This window comes from Microcaecilia unicolor, chromosome 6 (assembly GCF_901765095.1).
Source record: "Microcaecilia unicolor chromosome 6, aMicUni1.1, whole genome shotgun sequence".
NCBI lineage: Eukaryota > Metazoa > Chordata > Amphibia > Gymnophiona > Siphonopidae > Microcaecilia > Microcaecilia unicolor.
In genome coordinates this window covers 151,801,833-151,827,361 of record NC_044036.1, presented here as the reverse complement: position 1 = coordinate 151,827,361, position 25,529 = coordinate 151,801,833, and the positions used below count along the sequence as shown (strand labels likewise).

General features: G+C 42.1%; 1 protein-coding gene across 1 annotated transcript in view; it reads right to left on the bottom strand.

Moving 5' to 3' along the window:
- The window catches only part of LOC115472478 (cadherin-related family member 3-like), a 116,662-nt gene that overhangs the window by 25,295 nt on the left and 65,838 nt on the right, over nucleotides 1-25,529 (bottom strand). The window contains exons 13-15 of the mRNA XM_030206768.1: nucleotides 20,382-20,553; nucleotides 13,060-13,298; nucleotides 607-700 (exon numbers count right to left, since the gene is read on the bottom strand). Coding sequence (XP_030062628.1) covers nucleotides 607-700; nucleotides 13,060-13,298; nucleotides 20,382-20,553 — 505 coding nt within the window. The remainder of the gene's footprint in view (nucleotides 1-606; nucleotides 701-13,059; nucleotides 13,299-20,381; nucleotides 20,554-25,529) is intronic.

The window sequence follows — 25,529 nt, the reverse complement described above, 5'->3', positions numbered from 1 at the left end:
AGCCAATGCTTTTCAAACAGGCTTAGCGGTAATTGACAACAGCAGTAATTGGGAAGCAAAATCAGTGCTGGGGCAGGCCTTCTACGATCTGTGCCTTCATCATGGCTGGACAGATTCAGCTTCAGTAACTGGAGAACAAGGCCAATGCCGGGGCAGACCTTCTATGGTCCATGACCTGAAAATGTCAAGGACAAGTCAAGTTCAAGTATAGGTATGTAGTGTCGCATCATACCTATGAGTTTATCTTGTTGGGCAGAGTGGATGTGAACTGTATAAGTCTTTATCTACCCAGTTGTCTGGGGAGAAAGCCACAATAACATCTCTAGTATTAAATAACCCATTTATCTCAACCTCAGCACAGTCCTGTGAAAGCTGTAGCTATATTCCTTTAAGATGATTTGATTGGAATGACAGTGGGCTGTGCAAACTGCACAAGAAAGCAAATGAACATGTCTAGATAAGAATTGAAGGAAAAGGTAGGGATTACAGAGAATCAAACTGACTTTCCTGCATCAGTGGCCCAGTAGGCATTCATTAATTAATCTTTCACAGTAGGTTTTTGTGGTGTCAGAGGTAGGGATTCTCAGGGACTGAGAGCATCATTGCCAGGTTCGTATTCATCCCTTGAGTCTCCCCATCCGAGTATCCTTCCACCTTCTGGCCCTGATTTGCTGTTAAATTCATACAGTTTGTCCTGTGACTACGGAAAAATTGTTAGAATATTATTAAACTGCAATATTACATGTCACTATGCCCAAAAATTCATTACTTTTGGTTCTATATAACCACTCCCATTCACAAACAGACCGTTCTCTAAAAATGCACATTTGGATTAAATGTATGTAGCAAGAGGGCTGTTCCTATAGCTGAAGGCGTAGCATTGGGGCCAGTCAGGACTGGCTGTGCCCCAGAGGTGTTGCACACAGTCCTGCGGGAAAGAAGGGACTGGAAGCCAATGAGCGGTGCTGAGGATTTGTCTAGGAGATGGGTAAGAGTTCCCTAAGCCACCCAACTAAGCGTGAGAACAGCAGAGATCACCAGAGAGGAAAAAACAGCAGATTGGTTATTATTATTTGTTACATTTGTATCCCACATTTTCCCACCTTTTGCAGGCTCAATGTGGCTTACATATAACCGTTAACGGTGTTAGCCGATTCCGGTCTGAACAAATACATAGTATAAATGAATACAAAGTGATTATTGTGGTAGAACATGTATGGTAGTACAATGGGGAGGGGAACTAGGGAGGGAAAGGGGGTAGAAGGGTCAGGTAATGTCCGTTACGGTCTTTGGTTACATTGAGTCGCAAGTGTCCAGGTAATTTTATGTTGGGTCGGTGGGGTATGCTCTTCTGAACAGGTCTGTCCTTAGTGCTTTTCGAAAATTTAGGTGGTTGATCATGGTTTTTTACTGCTTTTGATAATGTGTTCCATAGTTGTGCGCTTAGGTAGGAAAAGCTGGTTGCATAGGTGGATTTGTATTTGAGTCCTTTGCTGCTTGGGTAGTGGACGTTTAGGTATGATCGTGCAGATGTTTGGTTGTTTCTGGTTGGCAGGTTGATAAGGTCTGTCATGTATCCCGGTGCCTCACCGTAGATAATTTTATGGACAGTTGACAGATAGTCTGACAGTGGCCAAATGGACAATTTCTATCCCATGCAACCGTTATGTGAGCAATAGAAAACATCTGATGAGCTAGATGTGAGTTTTCCAGCTTAGGGCAATCAGCAGTAGATTTTAAGGGCCCTTTTACCAAGCTGTGGTAAAAGGGGGCCCTGCAGCGAGTGGATTTGCCAAGCGCCAAGGCCCCTTTCACTGCAGTGGGGTAAAAAGACAAAAAAAGAAATGGCTCTACGGTAGTTGCACACTTGCTGCATGGCCAATTCTGGGAGGGGGAGAGAGCCCTTACTGTCACCTATTTAGGAGGTGGTAAGGGTTCCCACATTAACCTGACAGTAACCAGGCAGCACACGGCGCTGCCTGATTACCACCACGTAAGTCCCTGGTGCAAAAGGATATTAATTTCCATTGCACCAGAAGTGGCGTGCGGTGGGGGTGGCGCTACCACCGGCTCCCGCAGTGGTCCGGCAGTATTATCGAAATGACACATGGCAAAGTGGCAGTATGGGTACTACTACGTTGTAAATCCAAGAAGACAGGAGGAGCCTCCACGGAAAGTCAAAGCAAAACAGCAAAGGTAGAGGCTGACAAATGCGCAAACCAATAGGGAGATAATATCAAAAACCAGTTTATTCAGAATATTCATATCAAGGACCTGACACGGTCCGTGTTTCGGCGCCAAAGCACCTGCCTCAGGGGTCACAATCAACTTTCTCTGAGAAGAAGCTGATAGGCTTGAATATTCCTTTATTATGCAAGTTAATCCACAGAGGAGAACAAAAAGAACAGCCAACCGCTCAGCAAACATCATATGACAAGAAGGGCGGGTCCTTGATATGAATATTCTGAATAAACTGGTTTTTGATATTATCTCCCTATTGGTTTGCGCTTTGTCAGCCTCTACTTTGCTGTTTTGCTACTACTACTTTGTAAAATTGCTGAGCAAGATACATCGATGTATTGTCTATCTGATTTCTCTATATGTGGCTGTGATTCACCCAGGAGGATAACTATAGGTGGGAGATAAATGATTCTAATAATAATGATAAGTGATTTAGAGAAACTTAATCAAAGAACCAGGAAACTGATGAGAACACTATTTTTCAGTGGTTGCATGCATGTGTACTCTTTCTGAAGAGTGTCCACTGCTTATGACACAGGAAAAAACACATCGTTTCAGGGTTTGCTGTCGTTCTGAGCTAAAAATGACATCATATTTCCCATGTCAATTCAAACGAATGTCACAAAAATAAAAATGATAAAGTACCATATTAATCGAATATCGCTAATTACATGACATATCCTATCCTAATATAACTACATAAAGCAAAAAATAAAGAAAAATTTATCATGCAAAATGCTCAGTTTACCAGTGTGATATAAACTGGGTCTGGGTCATTACGCATTTTGGAGGAGGACTAATCTAACTGATAAGTGATTTATTTTCATCTAAAATACTTTTTTTGCTGTGAGCTGTTATGGCCTGCTGTGTTCTTCTTTCATCTGCCTGCTGTCAACATTGATTGAAGTGACTTGGGAGCTCATTTCAAAAGAGAAAAACATCTAAAAAGTGGCTTAAAGCAACACTGTAGTGTAGTGGTCAGTGCAATGCACCATCACGTGAGGGACTCGGGTCCCTATCTCCCTCTACCTGTCGCATTTGTGATGGAAACTGTGAGCCCTCCAAAACTCACCAGAAACCCACTGTGCCCACATATAGGTGCCCCCTTCACCCATAAGAGCTATTGTAGTGGTGTACAGTTATGGGCAGTAGGTTTTGGATGGGTTTTGGGAGGCTCAGCAGACAAAATAAGGGAGCAACGTTGAGATGTATACCTGGAAGCATGTTTTTGAAGTCCACTGCAGTGCCCCCTAGGATGTCCCATTTATCTTCCGGGATGTCTGGGGGACCAGTCTACTAAAAATGCTGGCCCCTCCTACATCCCAATGGCGTGATTTTCTACGTTTTTCATTTGGACAAGTTTGGGGTTTTTTTTTTTTTCAAAAATGGACCAAAAAACAAAACGCCCAAAGTGCAAAACCTTGTTAGAAACAATTTTTTCGAAAATAAAAGATGTTTTTCTTTTTCAAAAATGACCTTCTTTTCTATTCAGATTTTGGGCGTTTTTTGCAAAACATCCAAAGTCGGACTTAGACGTCATATCGAAAATGCCCCTCCACATTTTATAATTGATGAAAGGGTGTTATTTGTAAAACTTGACCAATTTCGTAATAGTATTATTACTACTACTACTTAACATTTCTAAAGCGCTACTAGGGTTACGCAGCGCTGTACAATTTAACAAAGAGAGACAGTCCCTGCTCAAAGAGCTTACAATCTAATAGACAAGTGAACGGTCGGTCCGATAAGGGCAGTCAAATTGGGGTGCAATCAACCTTGTAATCAAGGTTGATCTTTTGCACCTAGTAATCCGATGGTGGTGGTGGTGTGACCAGTTTTCATTGATGTGCGTGGATGGTTCCATTCCATTTTTCACTTGTTTCACATTATAGGTGATCACACGGGTGAACTGAACACATTGTGTTATACATCTATATAATAAAACTCACCCTCAACGTTCTGAAGACACTGACGTCACTGAAGCCAAGCCGCTGACGTCACTTCCTTCATGAAGGGTTCGTGGTGGTGAAGCCACCGAAATCACCAAGTGTCTGGGCCCGCCCTCGTGTCAAACATGATGACGTCGAGGGCGGAGCAATGGCGTCACACATTGAGGGCGGAGCAATGGCGTCAGTGGCTTCAGAACGAAGAAGGTGATGAAGGTGCGTTGACGAGGTGCGAAGCAATGGCGTCAGTGGCTTCACAACGACGAAGGGGTAGAGGGGGGGTTGGGAGGAAAACCTTGCTAGCGCCCGTTTCATTTGCTCCAGAAACAGGCCTTTTTTACTAGTTTATTTATATTTTTTGCTTTATGTAGTTATATTAGGACATGTCATGTAATTAGTGATATTCAGTTAATAAGGTACTTTATCATTTTTATTTGGAGGCCTTTATTTAGTACCTTATTAATAGTTTTGTTCCCATTGATTTGTAATTTCAAATGATGCACATTTTAAAGATATTGACATAGAACAAGTATCAGTTATCTGAGGACACTTTGAAGCAAAATCAATTATGACAGTGAGAGGGGAAGGTTATCAACGTGAGCTACCATATGATGCGTTATTTCACTTTTAACCCCCGTTATTAGTACTAGGTTTCATCACCGCATTAATAGGATTTGTGCTAAAATAGCACGTTAGTGATATAATAACCCATCTTAATGGTAGCCCATGTTGATTACTCCCCTCTGAGACCCTAAAAAGAAGACTCATAAAAATTTCACAGTACAGCCATATCTAGAAATTACCCTAGTACTTTTAATATTCCAGCATTCTGTCTTCAATAATGGCCAGTTTGGCTGACCCAGAAGTACTCATCAGATCCCACCTAATGTTATTTGAATGCACCTTTCTTCAAGAATCTGCCCAGATGTTTTTTTGACTCAGCTAAATTACCAGCCTTGAATACATTCTCTGGAAGCAATCCCATCACTGAACAATGCGTTGACTTAAAAAAAAGTGCTTTCTAGAATTCATTTTAATCTACAACCAGTTTGTTTTGTAAGTATTCCCTAACAACTTTCTCCGCATCATTCATGATTTGCAAACGCCTATCAAATCTTCTAAAAGTTGTCTATTCTCTTAGTTAAAGACCTCCAACCCACTGAGGCACCCTTTTACTAAGCCGCGTGGGCACCTACGTGCACCCAACATGTGCCAAATTGGAGTTACCGCCTGGTTACTGTGTGGCCCTTGCAGTAATTTTAATTTTGGCGTGCATCTGCAAAATACTTTTTATTATCTGGTGTGCGCCAGCTACGCGTATCAAGTGGCATTTAACACGTGTAGACCATTACTGCCTGGTTGCCGTGTGAGACCTTACCACTAGGTCAATGGCTGGCGGTAAGGTCTCAGACCCAAAATGGATGTGCGACAATTTTCATTTTGCCACACACACATTTTGCCAAAAATTTTAAAAAGGTGTTTTTTCTTTGTAGATGCGCTGAAAAATAATTCTGCACACGCCCAAAACACGCGTCTACACTACTGCAAGCCATTTTTCAGCATGCCTTTGAAAAAGGACCCCTGAGCCTTCCTTCATTCAGGAGCAGTTCTGTTCCCTTAAACATTTTGTTGTCCTTCTCTGCTCCTTATTGCCAGGGCATTGACTTCAGGATTTGTCTACCTATGAAGGTTTACTATTTTTAGCTTGGCCAACAGTATGGGATTAGGTACACGTCCAAAAGCAAACAGAGAACAATACCTGGATCTACTGCTTCTCCATCAAACATAGTGTCGTATTTAACCATCTCCTAAGGGGGGGGAGGGGGAAACAAACAACGTATCAATGTAAAAAAAAAAACCAACTATGCACATATACATTTCTTCAGTATTAAATACTGCGTTCCAGCTTTACCCTTTTTCTTCAATAGTTTTATAAAAACACTATGAAGCCTGTTTACTAAGCTGCACTAAGCAGAAAATGCGGGAATTAGGCATGATGACAAGTAGCGAGGCAGCATGACAGCATGCTCTAATTCCTGCAATTAACTACCAAATGTGCAACGGGGCTGGATTTGGATACGGACTGCAACTTCAAGCTAACTGCAGTTCTATAAATGGTCACTTACTTTCAGGTGCCAAGAAGGTTCTAGCATATCAGTCCAACTATGGTGCATGCATATCCAGATATAGTGATACCTCGCTTTTCGTCGATAAGCTGTCTGAAAACAATCAGCAAAATCCGAAACCAACGAAAACCAAGGCAATTATTTCCATATGAATCACTGAACAGGAGAACACGTGGGTCGCCCTTTGTTTTCACAAAATTAGCAGCGAGGTCACGTGGGCACGCCGACGAAATCCGAGACAAAATTTTCGCAGAAAAAAATCGACGAAAACCGAAACTGACAATAACCGAAGTTAAAAAAAAATGAGTTATTACTGTATAAATTAGGAACCACCACTTTCGTCAACCATAGAAGGGGTATAAATGCTCACGCCGACATTGATAAAAAATACGGGGTCGATATTCAATGAGATTTAACCAGCCAGAAAGGGGTCCTGGCTGGTTAAGTCACCTGTTTGGGGCTAACTTGCTATTTTCAGCAGCACTTTCAAAGGGATTTTTTAGTGTTTTAAAATAGAATGGCAGAGTAATGATGAATGCTCAGACACAAATGCTTCCCAGCCACTGATGCATTCCCTAACAGAATCCCCTAGGTTCTTCTTCTGAAGAGAGAATCATCTGGGTAAGTATCGTTCCCTGGAGCTAAATTATTTTCGCAATTAATTTGCATAGTTGCACAATAAGAATACATTTTGTGACCTTTGCTGCACTCCAAGCACATTTATCCTGCATTGTGGTGTTACATTTTTTTTCTCATTTCATAGTTCTTTTTATGTTTCTCCAGATTGCCTTTTCTCATCCCCACTTCTTTGCTAAAATGAATCTCTCATATTGTCTTTATTCTCTTCCCTAGCAAACCATTCACCTCCCTCTACTCGTGCTACAGCTATTTTGCCGTCCTTTTTCTCTGTCACACTTACTCTCTCATGTATTCACAGAACTTCTTGTTACCATCGAGCCAGACATTTTTTTCACCCTTTGTCTCATTCAACTGGGAACACTCAACCCACCAGACACCCTCCTCACTCACTTTAAACAGAGAATATATACATATTTAGCACTTGTTTACCTAGATGTACATTCTGAAAACAAAAAGCAACTTATGTTTACCTTTCATTTTGTTTAATTTAAGTAAAGCCAGGGCTTTTTTTGAGGGGATACTTTGGGTTCTGAGTACTGGCACCTTTTCCATTGTCTGCTAAAATTGACCCATGGACCCCAAGTTTTAATGAAAACGCTCAGGCTCTACACACCAATTCTGTCTTGTCATAGATTCTGTGACTGGTTGCAGGGGGCCTAGCTATTATGAAGTGGGTCCCTCAGTGATCACCCCACTCCTGAAAGGTGGCCTAGCATTTGAGTACCAGCACCTTTTTTGCTAGAAAAAACACACTGAGTAAAGCTATCAGAAATTATTAGTCCATTGGTAAAATCACTTCTCTTTCTGATCCAGCAGTTTCCCTTGCTGCCTTGGGTTCGACTTCAATGATAACAAGGGTTAAAATCAAGCATCATAAGCTTTCACTTATATCAGTTATCATAGCAAATATACTCAGCTAGGGGCCATATACCTATGTCCCTTCAACCATATACCCTAATTCCAGTAATTAGGCATCATGATCGTGCAACAGCTATAATAACCTCCCTGGACCCCTCCTGGGGACTCTGGACACTGCCTCTGCAGCATCCACCTCACCTCCCCCTCCCCCCCAGCTGGCCTGATGAGTGGAAGACTTGACCCTCGGAATCAAAGCCATGTCCTCTGCATGAAGCACCACTTCTCTGTTTAATGTATGCTATGTTATGTGTGGGCTTTTAAAATAAACTTTATATAATGAAGTTAAATATATTCTGACTTATGAAAAACATTGTCACAACTTCTAAATTGTCAATTAAATAGTATCATGTTACTCACTGTTACCACTTCCACTTTTTCTTTTTTAGCTCCTGCATTAATAACACATTTTTAAAAATCTGATAAGTGATTTCTTGAATGTAACAACTATATGCAAATAATGACTGACATATCCAGATAGCAAAATGATAAATTACCTGGTTTATACGTCTTTACTCTGTAAAAAAAAAATTAATGTATATTTTAGCATACACACTTATAACATTTCATCACGTAATCAAATTTGTATCCCAGCTGAACATGTTTGACAATAAAAAAGAGTGTATTTTACTAATTTGCTTTAGACAGGTAGTACAGGTTTTACCTGCACTAATGGTTACCACATGTTAAAAACCAGCCAAGCCATCCTGCACAGCAAAAAATAAATAAAAAATGCTAGCTGCTTAATGCGGGTTGGATCGGGTTGTGGGCATGGCATGGGTGGTGGATAAGAGGAGTGGCCGACTGTGAAGGCTACATTTAACTACCCCTCAAGAAGAGGTGTTAGGTGCATTCCAGTAGTGCACTAATTGCTCTTCATTGAAAAAAGAACCATGTGCAAAAGTCCATCCAAGCTTCCCATCAAATCCTCCACCATCAAAGCCTCCATGTTCAAGCTTCCCATCAAATCCTCCACCATCAAAGCCTCCATGTCCAAGCTTCCCATCAAATCCTCCACCATCAAAGCTTCCATCCCTCTCAATCTAATTTCCCCTTTCCCAAATATACCTCCATATATGATCCCCCTGCCTTTCTTTCCTCCCCCCAGTCAGCACCTCCCGGATAGTGCCTGTCCACACAACAAAGCCCCTGCCAACATATACTCATCCTCCAAAGCAGTAATCCCCAACTTATATCGCAACAGACCAAGGATCCCCAAGTAGTACACTCTGAGCAACCCCCTCCCCAACACCATACCATGACCTTCTCCTTACCTTCTAATCTCTCCGGAGGTTCTCTGGTAGTGAAGAGGTATGGAGTAGGGGCAATCCCCCTCAGTTCCCACCCCCTCTGGCTCTGGGCTTCAAAATGGTACTATCACTAGAGGTCATCCTTACATATATGGAGCAAAAAGACTGTCTTAAGTTAATTTAATAGTAACCTGGGATCAGTGCTGAATATTGCTGATATGTAGATAATAGCACCACTACTACTACTACTACTATTTAACATTTCTAAAGCGCATCTCTATACCTGGATTTTCAGTGCCACTACTGGGAGAGCAGCTGGCACTGAACATCCAGGTACACCTTTAAATACTGTGACAACACACTGACCCACAACTATAGATGGCAACCTTAGAAAGGCATTGTATGTGTGAAACCCAGTTTGTCACCATATAGACATGAGTAAATATACAAAGGAAGAGTTTATGATGGTGATTTGGCCCTGGACCCCCCTGCCGACGACCCTCTCGCCCCCCCCCCCCCCGCTGCCAACCCACCGTCGCCTACCTTTGCTGGCAGGAGACCCCAACCCCCGCCAGCCGAGGTCCTCTTCTTCCCGCAAAAGGCTTCCTTCTGTTTCTGACGTCCTGCACGTACAACGCACAACGTGCAGGACGTCAGACTCACAGAACGAAGCCTTGCAGATCAGCCTTTTGCGGGAAGAAGAGGACCTCGGCTGGCGGGGGTTGGGGTCCCCCGCTAGCAAAGGCAGGCGAAGGCGATGGCGGGTTGGCGGTGGGAGGGGGGTCGAGAGGGTCATTGGCAGGGGGGTCCAGGGCCAAATCTGCGGGGGCCCAGGCCCCACATAGCCACTGGTATAGAAGCCAACTTTTCAAAATGATTGGGGGCACTAAAGTCAACACAAATTATCCCTCCATGGACCCAGTGAGGTGTTTGGTCAATATAGGGGGTGCTCAAGCACCCATTGAAGACACAGAACTGGCAACTATGTTATGAAGCACAACTTAATACTCTCAAACCACAAACTTACCCGCCTCACACCCAAACCCTTGACTTGCTAATGCTCAAGCTTTCTTAATACACACCATTGACCCCCTTCAATCCCATATGTCATCCCACTGACTTCCCTAACCCATTAACACACCTCATTGGCCTCCTCGGCCCACTAATATACCCCTCTGAACCCCCAAAGTTTTTCACAAAGGGAAGAAAACTCAATCCTCTGAAATATTTTTTAACCAAGAACCTCTGGTAGTTTATCTGAAATCCATTGCTATGTAGCTATAATCTCTTTTTGGAAAAGGAGCATTTAGAAGGTATACATTTTAAGATAAGGAGATTGAAGCAACCCTGGAAAGGCTTGGAGGCAAGAGAAACTGAAGGGACACCTGGACTATTCATTATTATTTCTGTGTATTATTGGTCAACATTTTTGAGGAACTACTTGAAAACTGACCCCTACATCAGAATACGATGCAGTACCCAAACACCTCATCATTCCCATTATTTTTAAATTATCTTACTTTTTCTTTGGTACTTTCTGAGGAGTCTTCTGACAGATTGACTGGAGATTGGCGTATTTCCAAATCAAATGGCAGGCCCAGGCCAGAAGACCAACAAAGAAAACTGACATGAGCGTGAAAGTAAATGGAATGTACCAAGCACTGGAGTTGTATGTGTTGACTGACGTATATACAATTATCAGTCCTTTCCTCTGCTATAGTAAAGAAACATAGATGTGTTTAGCAATTAACTTTTGCATTGTTGCAAACATATCTCCTCAGTAGGAAAACATGTGAAAACTGTAAGAGCGATACATCTGAATTGGTTATCTGGATTCATTTAATTAATTATTGATAACCCACTTCTATCCCCATAGGGGTTTCAGGTGGTTTACATCAAGCATAGTAACACAATATACATTATATAGTAAGAAGTGCTTAACTTTTGAATAGTACCAAGTAATTATCATACTAGTATAGCAAATAATCCTAGAGTTTCCCAGCCACAGAAAGTAATTCCTCAAAATCACAGGAATATCCTAATGACCTCAAGCCAGTCTTCATTACTTCAAATATATTTACTCCAACCAATGGTCATATTACCAAGTTTGGTAAGTTTCCTAAAATTGCCATGGTTGTCTTCCAACCTTAGATCTTTTTGCATTTTATTCCACAACTGGGGAACCAGCCATTGACTCTAATTTCTAATAGCAATCATATTCCACTCTTTGGGAGAAGATAGCACCGCTAAAAGGAAAAAGGGAAATGGAACTTGATATACTGCCTTTCTGAGGTATTTACAACTACAGAGTGGAGTAGCAGCCTAGTGGTTAGTGCAGTGGACTTTGATCCTGGGGAACTGAGTTCAATTCCCACTGCAGCTCCTTGTGACTCTGGGTAAGTCACTTAACCCTCCATTGCCCCTGGTACAAAATAAGTACCTGAATATATGTAAACCACTTTGAATATAGTTGCAAAAAAAAAAAACCTCAGAAAGGTGGTATATATATATATCAAGTCCCATTTCCCTTTACATTCAAAGTAGTTCGCTTAGCGGAGTTTAAAAAAAGGTTTGGACGGCTTCCTAAAGAAAAAGTCCATAGACCATTATTACATGGACTTGGGGAAAATCCACTATTTCTGGGATAAGCAGTATACAGTGTTTTGTACTTTTTGGGGATCTTGATAGGTATTTGTGACCTGGATTGGCTAATGTTGGAAACAGGATGCTGGGCTTGATGGACCTTTGGTCTGTCCCAGTATGGCCATATTTATGTACTAATGGTTAGAGCTGTGGGCTGGAAAATGGAAGTCCCTGGTTCAGATCCCACAGCAGCATCTTGTGGTCTTGGGCAAGTCATTTAACTCTCCATGCCTTCAAAGAAGGTAATGGCAAACCTCTCCTGTATCATTCCAAGAAAACCAGGACAGAAGGTCCCTCAGTATGGAGGCCTTTTACTAAGCCATGGTAAAAAGTGGCCTGCGGCAGTGTAGGTGCATGTATTAGGCACGCGCCGGGTCAGTTTTTACCGTGTCTGCAAAAAAGATTTTTGTTTTTTTTTAATGTGACGGGAAAAAGACATGCGGTAAAACTGAAACCAATGCGTCTAAAACCAGACTGAGCCCGTAATGCCACCCATTAAACTAGTGGTAAGGGCTCAAAAGCTACATGCTCAATGACCAGTTGGCAAGCGCTAACTGCTGATTACCAGCGGAAATGGCATGCGTGGGAGGAAATAAATAAATAATGCATCCAGGCATTATGGGTGCTCCCCAAATCTGAAATTAACACCAGGGGGCGTGCTGGCCTGGCGGTAGTTTCATTTGGGCACATGCTACATGCGTGTAGAGCCTACCGTGGCTTAGTAAAAAGGCCCCTATGTAGTCACCAGGAGTCAACTCTGACTTGAGGGCACATCTGAATCTGGAATTATTTCTTCAGACCTTCCCGCCATACTGACCACTTAATTTATTTCTAATTTCTGAATTTTTAAAACCAAAATGCAACTTTTTTTTCAACAAGGAGCAAACTGTGAGTAAATCCATTGCAAAGGATTTTTTTTTAGATTATAGGCTCTTATTCATAAATAATAATCCTAATACTACAGCTACTATATTGCCAAATAAATGTATCTTCATAGTTCCAAACAAGAAACCATTCCTTACTGACCCGGTAGTCACAATTCAGTTCCATTTTGAGGAATGGAGAGAAGCAATCGATTTTTTTTTCTGGCACTCCCCCCAATTACTTATTCCAGTCACCATTAACCAGGCTGAATAACTGCACAGAAACTACTAGGTTGGGTTTGGTTGGACAAGCTTGGGGTTGGGTTTTGTTTTCTTTTTATTTGATATACACTGTTTCGATTGCCTCCTTTCGGGCATGTAGGTGGTATAGAAGAATTTTACTATATTAATAAATAAACAAAGATGTAGCACTCACTTCAAAACTAGTAGGTGCAACGGGAATGCTAGTTCTAATTATACGGAGGTCGATCTGCACGGTGCCCGTTCTTGGCCTGGTGGCCTTCCCATTCTGCAGATTGTCATCAATAACATATACCACGAGATGATAGTTCTGTTGCACATCAGCTCCATCAAAATGAAAAGGGTTCCTCACAATTAGCTTAGGACTAGGGGAGCCATGAGTAGGATCAAAACCAAAATGATTGTTCACGTTTCCTTAAAAAAAAAAATAAACAATTGTTAAAAGTGTTGTTCTGCACTTTCTTATAGATGGATATAAAATGATGTCGTATAGAAAATGTCTTTCTTGCATGATCAAGCACTTCTCATAAATGTTCATATTCTACAATCCACCATTTACCATACTGATATCCCTGTACTGCATAGAATGCCTAATATTTAAGCATCATTTAACATCATGTATTCAGTACCACAGACATTTTATAAATAACTAGCCGTTAAGCCCGTAAAACGGGCAAGATTTCCAGCAACCCTCCTCGACACCGCTCCCTCCCCCCTCCGTGCTGGGCCCCCTGCACTGACCTGATAGCACCTCTCACCTCCGTGTGAAAGCGCTGCAGGCAGCAGCAGATCACTCTGCTGCTGCCTGCAGCGCTTCCACACGGAGGTGAGAGGTGCTATCAGGTCAGTGCAGGGGGCCTGTTACGGAGGGAGGCGGGAGCGGCGGCGGGGATGGGGGGGAGGGTGGAGGTTGGTGCGCGCAAAGTTTCTTTCCAGGCGGCAGCGTCCGACAGTGACTCCGACTCCGTTTCCCTCTCTGTTCCGCCCTCTTACGTCATCACGTCTTGACGCGAGGGCGGGACAGAGAGGGAAGTCTCTACTGCTCATTTGCAGGTGAGTCGGTCACTTGCCATTTATATGTTTGATATGCCTAACCATAGACTGGTAATACATTCCTGCACAGAGTGCCAGATAAACTCTGGCCATCTTGTTGGGCCATGCAGGTCTTTATCTGTTGACATTTTCTGTAACAGATGTGCTAAGCCAGAACTGGAAAGATAAGCCAGTGTTATATTTTGAACAGATTTTGCTCTTACCATTCTGCAAATATTTTTATGGTGCTCTAGTAAAGCAAAATCAATGTGTATGTATATATATGCAGTGCACTCCATTTAAGTGCACGTCAGATAAGCGCATGCTCTGTTTAACAGCATGCCATACTTCGGTCCCATTTTTGGCGCCATCAATTTCTATGGGGACAAACTTTGGTTTAGTGCACCACTGATAAGTGCAAGATTCGCTTATATGCATGGTTTAAGACCGCTCCTCTGTAGGAAAGACTCCGCATAACACACGCATGAAATATGGAAGCCGATTGACGCGTGACAAAGGGGCGGTAAATTTGAAATCTCATTGGTTAACTGCCACAGGCAGAATAAATGAAAGAATGTTGTTAGAGCATACACTGGAGTCGTCGTCGTCGCGCAACTGTAAGACTTTAACACTGGCTGAACGAATAGAAGTTCTTAAAAAATTAGAAATCAAACAAAGTCAAGCATCTATTGCTAAAGAATATGGTGTCAATCCCAGTCAAATTTCACATATCTTGAAGCAGAAAGACCAGATTCTGGAAGACTGGCAAAACAATACAAATCCACACCGGAAACGTTAACAGGCGGGAAAAGCTGAGGATGTAGAAGATGCTTTTCTTCGGTGGTTTTCTCAAGTCAGGAGCAGACAGTTTCCTGGCAGTGGTCCACTGCTTATAGAGAAAGCTAATCAGCTAGCTGAAAGTCTTGCACTAACTGAATTCAAAGCCACTGTTGGATGGTTGGAAAGATGGAAGGAGAGGAACAACATAAAATTCAAGAAACAGCATGATGAAAAACAAGATGCTGATGACTTTGGTGCTGAAAATTGGGTTGTTTCAGTTCTTCCTACCATCTTGAACGAGTTTGCACCTCGTGACATTTTCATTGCTGATGAAAACGGTCTCTACTGGCGAGCGATTCCTGATGGAACACTTGCATTCAAACAAGCCGAAACTACAGGAAGTAAAACGTCAAAGAACTGACTGACAATCCTCCTTTGCTGCAATATGGATGGGAGTGAGAAGTTGGAACCACTCGTCATTGGAAAGAGCAAACAGCCCCATTGCTTCAAGAATGTTAAGCGACTTCCTGTGTCATAAGAGGCTAACGCAAATTCATGGATGACTGGGGAAATTTGAAAGCAGTGGCTAAAGAAGTTAGACACTAGAATGCGGGCACAAAAGCATCAGATTTTGTTGCTTTGTGATAATTGTGCTGCACACAGTGATGATGTCAGGCTGTCTAACGTCAAGGTGGTCTTCCTGCCACCAAACACTACCACTCTGATCCAACCAATTTCAAAAAACATTATCGGGCTCTTGTACTAAGTCGTCTGATGAGCGTTATGGATGACCAGACTGGCAAGGATAAACGTGCTGTTGAACTGGCTCATAATCTATCACTGTTGGATTCCCTACATATGCAGAAAGAAGCCTGGAATCATGTTACATAGGCAACCATTGTGAATTGCTACAAGCTGGCAAGCTTTGTAAGGGATGTGGAGAGGGACGAAACTGATGCAGCTGTTGCAAACGGGTCAGATGAACAGGCTATTGACATCCCAGCCGGTGTTACTGAAGACGAGTTTCATCACTACGTAGCTGTTGATTCCGATCTACAAACAGCTGACGACAGCACTGATGTCAAGATATGCGCCTACACGCAGGCAATGGCTGATGATGAAACAGATGATGAAATGAGCAGCGAGGCCCATGCTGACGAAATTCAACAACCTCCTGTCACTTTTGCAAGAGCGCTGGAGAGTCTTAACACTGTGCAGGCATATCTGGAGGCCACTGGATGTCAGTGCTATGACAGTTTTTACCGTCTGGCAGACGTAGTCTATGGAACTCACAGACAAAAGAGTGTACAGAGGACTTTGACTGATTACTTAAAGTAAGCCTAACGTCAGTTAACGGAAACTGTTTAACGTCAGATAACGGAGACTATATACTGTACATACAATAAACAGTACTGTACATATGTTTATCAGATGTCAAGCTTCTTTGGGTCACAATGGTTAAGTGCACGCTCCGGTTAACTGCATGTATTTTTTTGGTCCCAGACCCTTGCACTTAAGCAGATTGCACTGTTTATGTATATAGCTTCTACAGAGGCCTTATAATATTTAAAGCCTTCATTGCAATATAGTACAAAGACACTGGCAAACCAGGCTGATTCACTGTGGTGTGCAACCTCTTTCTTTAGGGATGGTTTAAATCTAGTTTGATATGTCATTCTCTACATCCTTATACTCACAGTGAAATATAGAGTATAGGTCATTTCAGATCACTGACCGGGAACCTTGTTGAACCTGCTTCCTTTTCACTATTGCAGCTAGAGTGGATAGTGAAGGCTGCTGCCTGCCAGGACCTCCTACTTTTTTAAAATTTAGAAGTTACTACTAGGAATCAGCAAAAACTTCTACGTACTTTACACACACATTTCCAATTTTATTTGACAGGGATTTTCCATACCCAGTAGAATAGTCTAGTGGTTAGCATAGCTGGCTGAGGGCCAAAGGAAGCCTGGGTTCAAACCTTATACTTCTCCCTGACAATTCCTTATGGCCTTAGCCAAGCTACTTCACCCTCTGTTACCTCAGAAATAACTTGTGCACCTGACTGCAACTTGCTTCATATTTAGATTTGGAAAAGACAATTAATCTATTCTATTCTATTCTGAGATTTCTATTCCGCTTTTAATCTCAAAGTGCAAAACAGATTACAAAATTAAAGAAATATCCAATTTGGACAGAATATACAAATATTCAATAATCCATACAAATAAAAATTGTCAACACATCATAAAAAATTATTGCTGTAAATCAGGAATCTAAAAAGAAAAAAAGATACGTTTTAAAACATTTTGGAAAGAACTGAAAGGTGTAGTCAAGTGAATTTTCACAAGTAGGCTATTCCATATTTTAGCTTCCTGAAATGGAAATAAACCTTCTCATATAGACTTCAACAATGGAATATCAAGTGTCAATATTCTTGAACTTCTTAGATGATTTCTGTGGGTTGGAAACAGAAGTAAATTCCTTACCGTTTCTTAATTAGCTCCATATACATTCTTGTAAACTAGACAGGCTACTTTGAATTGAATGCGAGATCCTAATCTCAACTAACGTAAGTTGTTCAGCAGAAGACTACCCTCATTAAACTTACCCAATTTACAAATTAATCTAGCATTGTCTGTTTTTCTGATCCCTACATAGAGTTCAGTTCTATAATGGTGCCTAAAAGACGCCTATCTGGACCCCATTCTATAAAGCAAATTAGACACCTGCTTTTCTTTCTAGAATACTAGAGTAGCAGTTATAATATGCGCATATAATTTAGGCATGACCACGTAGACCAGCCACAGAGCTTGTGCTTAGAATGCTAGAAAATGAGCATAAATTATAGAATTCTATAATTTATGTGCATAACTGTGTTCATGCTCTGCCCAGACTCCGCCTTTTTCTATGCCCACATTCAAATTATATACCATCGCATTTAAGCCCATCTTATAGTATAGAGCATAAATGGAATATTGGCATTAATATGCGTTGTAACCAGGTACCTCTAGGTGCAGCCAAGGATAGAACAATCTCCTCCAGCCACAGGCTCCCGGTACAGTCAAGGAATAAATGTCCACCAGCAACTTCAATCTTAAGGACTTTATTCCATGCATGTTTCTAGTAGACCTGATACACAGTTCCAACAACAGCATTCACCTTCAATCTTAAGCACATATAAGCCACCTGAAAGTGTGTGGCAAATAGTCCCCTTTAAGCAGTAGGCTATCAGCACATATCAGGATTCAATACAGGCTCACAGTCAGCTCCAGTCTGGGCTCTTTATCCAGTGCACAACAAACAGTAGTTCAATTCCAAATAGAAGCAGTTCTTTCAGTTCATCATCACAGTTAAATCACAACGCAGCAGTTTCTACCTTCTACTCTCTTTACCTTCAGGAGAGTTCAATACTTTAGGGACTCCTCATACCCAAGGGATTTCACCCTGCATCAGCTTCACTGGTAAATTCAATACTTTAGGGACCTCCCTTACTCAAGGATTTTCAGCCTGCAAATACTTTTGGGAGTTCCTCACACCCAAGGGATTTCAGCCTACTTTAGTACTTTAGGGACCTCTCTTATCCAAGGGTTTTAAGCCTGCAACTGCTTCTCTCTTTCTGCTTCTCTCTCCCTGGGACTCCTTCCCACCTGCCTAATCAATCCCTGGCTTCTGCTCTCACAACCAATCTTTCTCCTTTCATTAGCTTCCCCCACACCCATACCAGCTGAGTTAAGCATTAGACTAATGATGAGCTCCTGCACACAGGGTTTCCTAACTCTCTTTCCCCCTAGTGCCAGCCCATCTACACGTCCTGCCAGCTTATACCCATGTCTTCCCCCATTGCAGCTAGGAGTCCAGTCTGGATTCCTCATCTCACCCCTGGCTCCTTGCCTGCAATGCCTTCTGGGACTTGTATTTCAAACTGACACTGCCTTAACCCAACTATCCTGGATGTGACTTTATCACAGCGTATATCTTCACATACTACAGATATGTCAGTATACCGGTCATTTACATGTGTTCTTGTCACCTAAATGATGGAGCCTTCTTCATAGACCACCACAGACAGATTTTGTTCAAAGTCCACTCAAAACCAAATTCTAGGACTTCGTAACATCTTTAGGAATCTTAAGGAGGATATTTTGGAAGCCTGTGAGGCATTTAAATGTCTAAGTGCCATAGAGCTGTAAATGCTGGGCTGGTGTTGATATTCAAAGTGATTTAAATGGCCAGAAATGGCTCCTAGATATTTAAATTGCTTGCCTGGGGCTAACCAGGCCTATTCAGTGGCAAGCGCCTACATCAAAACCGGCTGCTTTGTTGAATGTCCCAGGATGGAGTCAGCACTTAGTTGGGTAAGGGGTCCTTTTACTAAGCCATGGTAAAAAGTGGCCTGTGGTAGGGTGGGCGCATGTTTTGGGTGTGCGCGGCTGGGGAAAAGGGCTTTTTTAATGGATCAGGAAATGGGAGTACGCTAAAATTAAAACTAGTGCCTGAGCACTTACCACCACCCATTGACTTAACAGTAAGGGCTGACGTGCTACCTGTGTGGTAACCATGGAGCAAGTGCCAACTTTTGATTACTGCTGGGAATGCCCCCACCCCCACCCCCATGATAGAAAATACAACATTATTTTCTACTGTGGGATTCGGCATGTGTCAAACTCAGAATTATCACCAGGCACATGCCCAGCGGTAGTGCCACGCTACCCACACGGTGTCTGACGGGGGTGTATATGCAACACACACACCTTGATTGGATACACCACTGGCTTATACACATAAGACTACGCTTACTTGTGAAGGTGCTACCCCGGCACCTTTACACTGTTCTGGTATGTGTAATTGGCATAGCACAGAAATGCAAGAGGGTGTGTACATGGATGGAGCATGAGCCGAGCTCCCACTTATGAGTGCAAATTGCAAAATACTGTACGTTACAAGCGTCCCTGCAGTATGTATAGACCCACAGTTAAGCCAGGTTTAGGAATGGTGTAACCGCGGACAAGTGTGCTGATACTGGGTTATGCTAGTATTTTGTAACAGATTCTGGGTGCCCAGATGCCATTTTAAAATAGATTCCCATCTCATGTCCTTGTGGTGTAGAATTGCCCCCTAAGAATAGAAGCTGTTCAAAAATTGACACCCCCCCCCCCCCCCAAATGAGTGGGGCCAATATCGAGACCACAGGAGGGAGCCCAGCTAAACTCTTACGATCAGCACTGAGCCTGGATATTTAATGCTGTGCTATGTCCGGTAACTGGCATTGAATATCCAATTTAATTTTGGCCGGTTCAAGCTTAACCATCCAGGCCGATATTCAGCGCTGGCCAATTAAGTCTAAACCAGCCAAAGATATTCTAGGTATTCACACAGCCAAATATGGCCACCAAACGTACACTGAAAATTGGCATATAGTCGGTTATATCAGGCGATATAGCTAACTGTGAATTTTCAGCGGGTCATGGCCAGCCATGTCCTGCTGAAAATTCACAGATAGTCGGTTATGGGATATTTAACCAGCCAGGTGCTGATCCAGGCTGGAATGCTTTTGAATATCGGGGGCAGTGTGATTAAATAGTAAAATAGCTCTAAAACGGGACTGAATTCCCAAAAGTTCCCAGAAAATTTGATTAAAAGTTTAACTAACGAGCATCAAACTGAGAAAGACAAAGAAATCTCTACCAGACACAATCTCAAACCGCATGGCAGTATCATCCGAGTCCCTGTCCTTGCAGCTTAGCTTAAAACCATTGATGTTCATCCCGGCAGTCGCATTGTCAAAAAGGACAGCTTTGAAGATAGGGGGTTTGCATCTAGGTGCTTCATCATTCTCCTCTGTGATGTCAATTGTAACCTGTTAGGATTCAATTTAAAAATATTATACATAATCTACATTCCAGATACAAAAAATAAATGACGCAGTATAAGTTTAGATGTTTACAAAATTCCCAGGGTTCTGGCGCATAATTTGTTACATATGTACACAGTATTCGCCGCAAAAAAATCTCAAAGAATGATCTTCATGTGAGTTCCTTATCTGTGGAATGCACTTCTGGTTGAACTGTGTACAATGCAAGAGCATGTGAGTTTCGTAAATGTTTCAAGACCTACTTGTACTATCAGGCATTCCAGGGATGAGCATGACATGGGCAACTGTTGTTTGTTTGTTTGTTTGTTTGTTTGTTTGTTTGTTTTTTAAATAAATATACTGCATTTTTCATAGATTTCTTATATGTGTCTGTTTCCTATACATTTATCAATGTAATAGTTTTTACATATATTTGCTGTGAATGTTTATCGTGTATCACCTTGGCTCATGGTGATGAGGTGAGTCAAATGTCTATACATAAATAAATATTCTTGCCATTTTACTTAGTAAATGATGGCAAATAAAGACCAAAATGGTCCATCTAACCTGCCCAGTAAGAGGGCTGGAGTTATACCTGCTATACCCTACCTGCTGCTCTGTGCAGGTTACAGGTCTTCAAGGTTCTTCTCATACCTTTTTTGACACCTTCATCTAAACTGCTATAATTGGTGTTAATAAGAGATATGTCAGGTGGGTTGTCATTAAGGGATTGCCTCTTTGCAGATGATACCAAGATCTGCAATAGGATAGACACCTTAAAAGGTGTGGGTAAAATGAAGTGGGATCTAGTGAAGCTTAAAGAATATGTCTGGAATTTGGCAGAACCTTGGGTTGAATGGAGGTAGGATAGCAGGGACAGCAGGGGGAAGGGAAGAGGGAGGACATGCTGGTACATGTGGGGGGAAGTGGGAAGAAAAGATGAGATGCTAGACTGTGGGGAATAGTGAGATAGGGAAGGAAAAAATGAGATCCTATACCTGGGGGAAGGGAATAAGATGCTACACATGGGAGGGAGAAGTAGAGGTTGGTAGACAAGCAGAGATGAGATGCTAGGCATGGGAGGGGGCGTGACAGTGATAGAGAAGGGGAAATGCAGGACTATGAAGTGGATAGGGTCTTCAGCTGCCCTAGGTGGGGGAGGGGATATGAATGGCTGAAAGTTGGCCTAGGCCTCACAGACCCTTGGACCAGACCTGCATGGATAATCAACAGTGGTATAGCCTGACACTTTATTATAGACCTACTAATCCATAATTTAAAGGTAACTACACCTAGCATGTATATATATATATATATATATATATATATATATATATATATGTACCATACTGCAGCTAAGGTGTCAGAGACAAAGACAATATCTGAATTCAAGAAAGCATGAGAAAAGCACAGAGAATCTCTGAGGTAGAAAAAGGAACAAGGAATTGTAGAGCTTAGTGCTTTGTATGATCTTTTCCTGCCATCATGTTCTGTTTTTATGTTTTACTGTAGAGCACATTTTATCCAATAGGGGTAGGGACTGTTGTTATTCCGAATAGATATTTCAATATAACGAACATTTCCTCTATAAGCTGGAAACAGAGAAACCATGACAATACAAAGTATGACTGTTGTAGAGTTACTATAGCAAACTATAGTTCGATTTGCACATGTTATTGAAACAAATGTATGAGACAAACTGAAAAATCACCCGTTATACCAAGCTTTTCCAAATTCCATAATGATTTTAGTTGCCGCTACCTCTAATAATCTGCCATGTTTGAAATCATGCATGTTTTTCATGCTCTTTTTTTATGTCAGGATCAACCATCTTTGACATGTAATACATACCATATTATATGGTCAAGTGAGTGTGCAAATTTAGCACAAAATACTTGACTACTGAACATTAACTCTTTGCTGGACTCTTCTTTATATAGGGCACAACAGTGTTTTCCTATACAATTCAAGATATCTGTCAGGGTGACTGAGGAAAATACCACATTGAAATTCAGCTGCAATTAATACCCGCAAAGTATCTCCATGGCAACACAAGAAGAATACTGTATAGTCCAGGAGCAGCACTGTAGGCACGGCTCAAAAGGAGTGACATTACACTCCTGCTTGGAATCAGAAAAATACCCATTGTGACAAACAGGAAAATAATTTTTAAAAGTTCAATTTATACCAGCACTACAATGATGCAGGAGCAAGCTTTAGCATCTCTGCATAATTGAAGCACATACCTGTTAATCTTGTATGGGTCACACCTTGCAATCCCATGCCAGCATAAGAAATGCCACACTGGGAAAAGACCAAGGATCCATCGAGCCCAGCATCCTGTCCACGACAGCGGCCAATCCAGGCCAAGGGCACCTGGCAAGCTTCCCAAACGTACAAACATTCTATACATGTTATTCCTGGAATTGTGGATTTTTCCCAAGTCCATTTAGTAGTGGTTTATGGACTTGTCCTTTAGGAAACCGTCTAACCCCTTTTTAAATTCTGCTAAGCTAACCGCCTTCACCACATTCTCCGGCAACAAATTCCAGAGCTTAATTATGTGTTGGGTGAAGAAACATTTTCTCCGATTTGTTTTAAATTTACTACACTGTAGTTTCATCGCATGCCCCCTAGTCCTAGTATTTTTGGAAAATGTGAACAGACGCTTCACATCCACCTGTTCCACTCCACTCATTATTTTATATACCTCTATCATGTCTCCCCTCAGCCGTCTGTTCTCCAAGCTGAAAAGCCCTAGCCTCCTTAGTCTTTCTTCATAGGGAAGTCATCCCATCCCCACTATCATTTTAGTCGCCCTTCGCTACACCTTTTCCAATTCTGCTATATCTTTCTTGAGATGTGGCAACCAGAATTGAACACAATACTCAAGGTGAGGTCGCACTATGGAGTGATATAACGGCATTATAACATCCTCACACCTGTTTTCCATACCTTTCTTAATAATACCCAACATTCTATTCGCTTTCCTAGCCGCAGCAACACACTGAGCAGAAGGTTTCAGTGTATTATCGACGACGACACCCAGATCCCTTTCTTGGTCTGTAACTCCTAACGTGGAACCTTGCATGACGTAGCTATAATTCGGGTTCTTTTTTCCCACATGCATCACCTTGCACTTGCTCACATTAAACGTCATCTGCCATTTAGCCGCCCAGTCTCCCAGTCTCGTAAGGTCCTTCTGTAATTTTTCACAATCCTGTCGTGAGTTAACGACTTTGAATAACTTTGTGTCATCAGCAAATTTAATTACCTCGCCAGTTACTCCAATCTTTAAATCATTTATAAATATATTAAAAAGCAGCGGTCCTAGCACAGACCCTGAGGAACCCCACTAACTACCCTTCTCCATTGTGAATACTGCCCATTTAACCCCACTCTCTGTTTCCTATCCTTCAACCAGTTTTTAATCCACAATAGGACATTTCCTCCTATCCCATGACCCTCCAATTTCCTCTGTAGCCTTTCATGAGGTACTTTGTCAAGCGCCTTCTGAAAATCCAGATACACAATATCAACCGGCTCCCCTTTGTCCACATGTTTGTTTACTCCTTCAAAGAATTGAAGTAAATTGGTCAGGCAAGATTTCCCCACACAAAAGCCGTGCTGACTTGGTCTCAGTAATCCATGTCCTCGGATGTGCTCTGTAATTTTGTTTTTAATAATAGCCTCTACCATTTTCCCCGGCACCGACGTCAGACTCGCCGGTCTATAATTTCCCGGATCCCCCCTGGAACCATGTTATAAGAATGAATGAATGAATGAATGAATGAATCCTGCACCAGATTGCATTTCCTTACCAGTCTGGTGGTTCTGCCATGGACCCACATTGTTTTCCTGTGGAAGGAACTCTTTCTTTTCATTGTTCCTCTGTTCTGCTATTTCATCTCAAGATGTATTAAACAAAAACCACTGAGCCTTTCAGTTACAAGTTGAATAGAACCTTTCTAAAGTGGTAGAATTTTCCAATCTGTGAACATGGTAGATTTAAATGCGTGCTTCATTTCTTTGTTTCAAATGAGAGAAACAAATAAATGAATAGTGTGGGCTGTCTGTAACAATTCCTGTAGCACTGTCTGCTGAAAATGAACAAGTGATTCTGGTCAGCAACACTTATCCGGATCTGTATAACTGCATTTGAATGTAGGGCTTTATGGGGCCCTTATACTAAACCATGGCAAAAAGTGGCCGCGGCAGTGCGAGCACGTCTTCTGGGCGCGTGCCAGGACAGTTTTTACCACGTCCTGGAAAAAAGGGACTTTTTTAAGGGGCCAGACAATGGACGTGTGGCAAAATGAAAACCAGCGTGCATCCATTTTTGGCCTGAAACCTTACAGCCACCCATTGACTTAGCAGTAAGGTCTCACATGCTACCCAGTGCATTTTTTCTAGCAAAAAAGGTGCAGGTACTCAAACGCCTGGCCACCCTTCAAGGGTGGGGTGATCACTGAGGAACCCACCCCACAATAGCCAGGCCCCCTGCAACCAGTCACAGAATCTATGACAAGGCACAATTGGTGTGTAGAGCCTGAGCTCTTCCATTAAAAATTGGGGGGCCATGGGTCAATTTTAGCAGACAATGGAAATGGTGCCAGTACTCAGTACTCCCAAGTACCCCCTCAAAAAAAGCCCTGATGCTACCCCACAGTAGGCATGCAGTGCATGCCCATTACCATTTAGTGCTGGGTAAGTACCACGCCGTAAAAAATAGAAAGTATTTTCTATCACCTGTTTTCAGCATGCGCAAAATTCAGAATTATCACCCGGGGCATGCACTGGTGGGGTAGTAATGTTGATTTGGTGTGTGCTGGATGCATGTAGGCGGTTAAGCAACTTTGTAAAAGGACCCCATGTCACTATGACCCCTATTTTACATAGAACAGAAAAATTGGAACTGAGATGTCCAGGTCAGGACATGCTCAGTTCTAGTGGTATTAACTCCAATGAGAAAATCTTTGTCC